At 61.6% G+C, this 1,548-nt stretch overlaps 1 protein-coding gene across 1 annotated transcript; it reads right to left on the bottom strand.

The window, feature by feature from the left end:
* Nucleotides 1-505: 505 nt before the first annotated feature.
* Nucleotides 506-1,337, bottom strand: LOC136535123 (uncharacterized). Its single transcript, XM_066527440.1, has one exon. The coding sequence runs from the start codon at nt 1,260-1,262 to the stop codon at nt 750-752; it is 513 nt and encodes a 170-aa protein (XP_066383537.1). The 5' UTR covers nt 1,263-1,337; the 3' UTR covers nt 506-749.
* Between the last annotated feature and the right edge of the window lie 211 nt (nt 1,338-1,548).

The raw sequence follows: 1,548 nt of genomic DNA, 5'->3' as shown, positions 1-1,548 counted from the left end.
GCGATTAGACATGTTCGGGCCATTGGCTCGACGTAATACCCTACGTTATGTATCTTTGTGGATTGTATTACGTATGATCAGATCAAAACGAGGGGGTTCATATCCGTCTTATATAGACCGGGGATAGGATTACAAATCAGTTGTTTCTATACTGATCGATTTACAAGATAGGAAGTTATAGATATCACAGTAATCTAGCATATCCGAGTAGATTTCTAGATCGTCGAGGATCTCCACGTAGTCTTGCTAGGCACGCTTGACTTACGCCATACTTCGCGGCCCCTGCATGGTCTCGTGGGCTGAACCTCCCCTAGCTGCTGGACCCGACACATGTGCATACCTGTGAGTATCTCTCCTAACGGCTCGACCCATTCCCCACAACAACTCGCTTGCAAGACTAGTAGTAGTAGTTAATAACGGACCATAAGCCTGAAACAGGTGAACAATAAGTTTGATTGATCAGAGATGATGGCAGCAGAGTAACGCGAACGAGCAAACAGCCAAGTGCAAGCTTCATTTCATTTAGTGATGTTTACAAAATGGGCGAGCCATTAGGCCGCCTGTCGCCACCCGCCATCCATTCCACGGCAGCAGTCACATGACATTTTTGAGAAAAAGAAACCGAAAGATTGCTAGTAATCAACAGCGTAAACGCAGCTACAGCACAGAACCGACGAGCACCTCGACGCGCTCGTCCACGATCCGCATGGTCTCCAATGGTCGCCGCTCCCTGATCGAGGCATCGAGCATCACACCACCGGCGCCCGCCTGTGCGGCGCGGCGGCGTTCTGCCTCTCTGCGGCCACCGAGCACCCGTCTTTCTTGTGCCAGCCACCGTGGTGGAGCTGCTGCTGCAGCCGCGTCCAGAAGTTGCCCCTCTTCGCCTTCCTCTCATCCTCCCCCTCCCGCTCCTGCTCCGCTCGGCGGCCCGCGGCTAGCGCCACCGCCTCCCTGCCCTCCTGCCGCAGCAGCAGCGCGAGGCTCCCGCGGCGGGCCGGCCGCGGCGCCTGGGCCGACGACGACTGCGCTACGGTCTCCTCCCACGACGAGCACGGCGGGGAGGAGGCCGACGATGACGCCGACGCATAGGCGGCGCCGGCGCGCGCGGAGCCGGAGCCGGAGGCGGCCGCGGCGGCGGAGAGGCGCGACAGGCGGTCGCGTAGGCAGAACGGGCACACACCCGCCGCGTGCCGGTGCTTCGGGTGCCTCCTGCACCGCGCGGGGTCCGCCTCCTTCGACGACTTGCCGGCGCCGGCTGCCATGCCTGGCTGGCGATCTCGGACGCGGCTGCACGAGCACGAGCGCAGCAAAGGGCCAATAAATGCGTGGGGTGGGGTTGCGCGGGCGGGAGCTGGTGGTGGTGCGGCGTGGCCTGGCCGTGCGGGTGCGTGGTCCTATATATGGCGCGGGAGGCGGGAGGCGGGAGGCGGGAGGTGGGAGCTGGAGAAGTTGCGCGGACGCGGGCGGAGGCGGAGCCAGTGGGCAGTGAGTTGGGTGTCGGGGGAGCGTAGCAGTTGGGGGACGTGGGTGGCGGAGTGCGTGTGTCCA

This window comes from Miscanthus floridulus, unplaced genomic scaffold (assembly GCF_019320115.1).
Source record: "Miscanthus floridulus cultivar M001 unplaced genomic scaffold, ASM1932011v1 os_2556_1, whole genome shotgun sequence".
Classification (NCBI taxonomy): domain Eukaryota; kingdom Viridiplantae; phylum Streptophyta; class Magnoliopsida; order Poales; family Poaceae; genus Miscanthus; species Miscanthus floridulus.
This window is presented reverse-complemented; position numbering and strand designations above follow the sequence as displayed.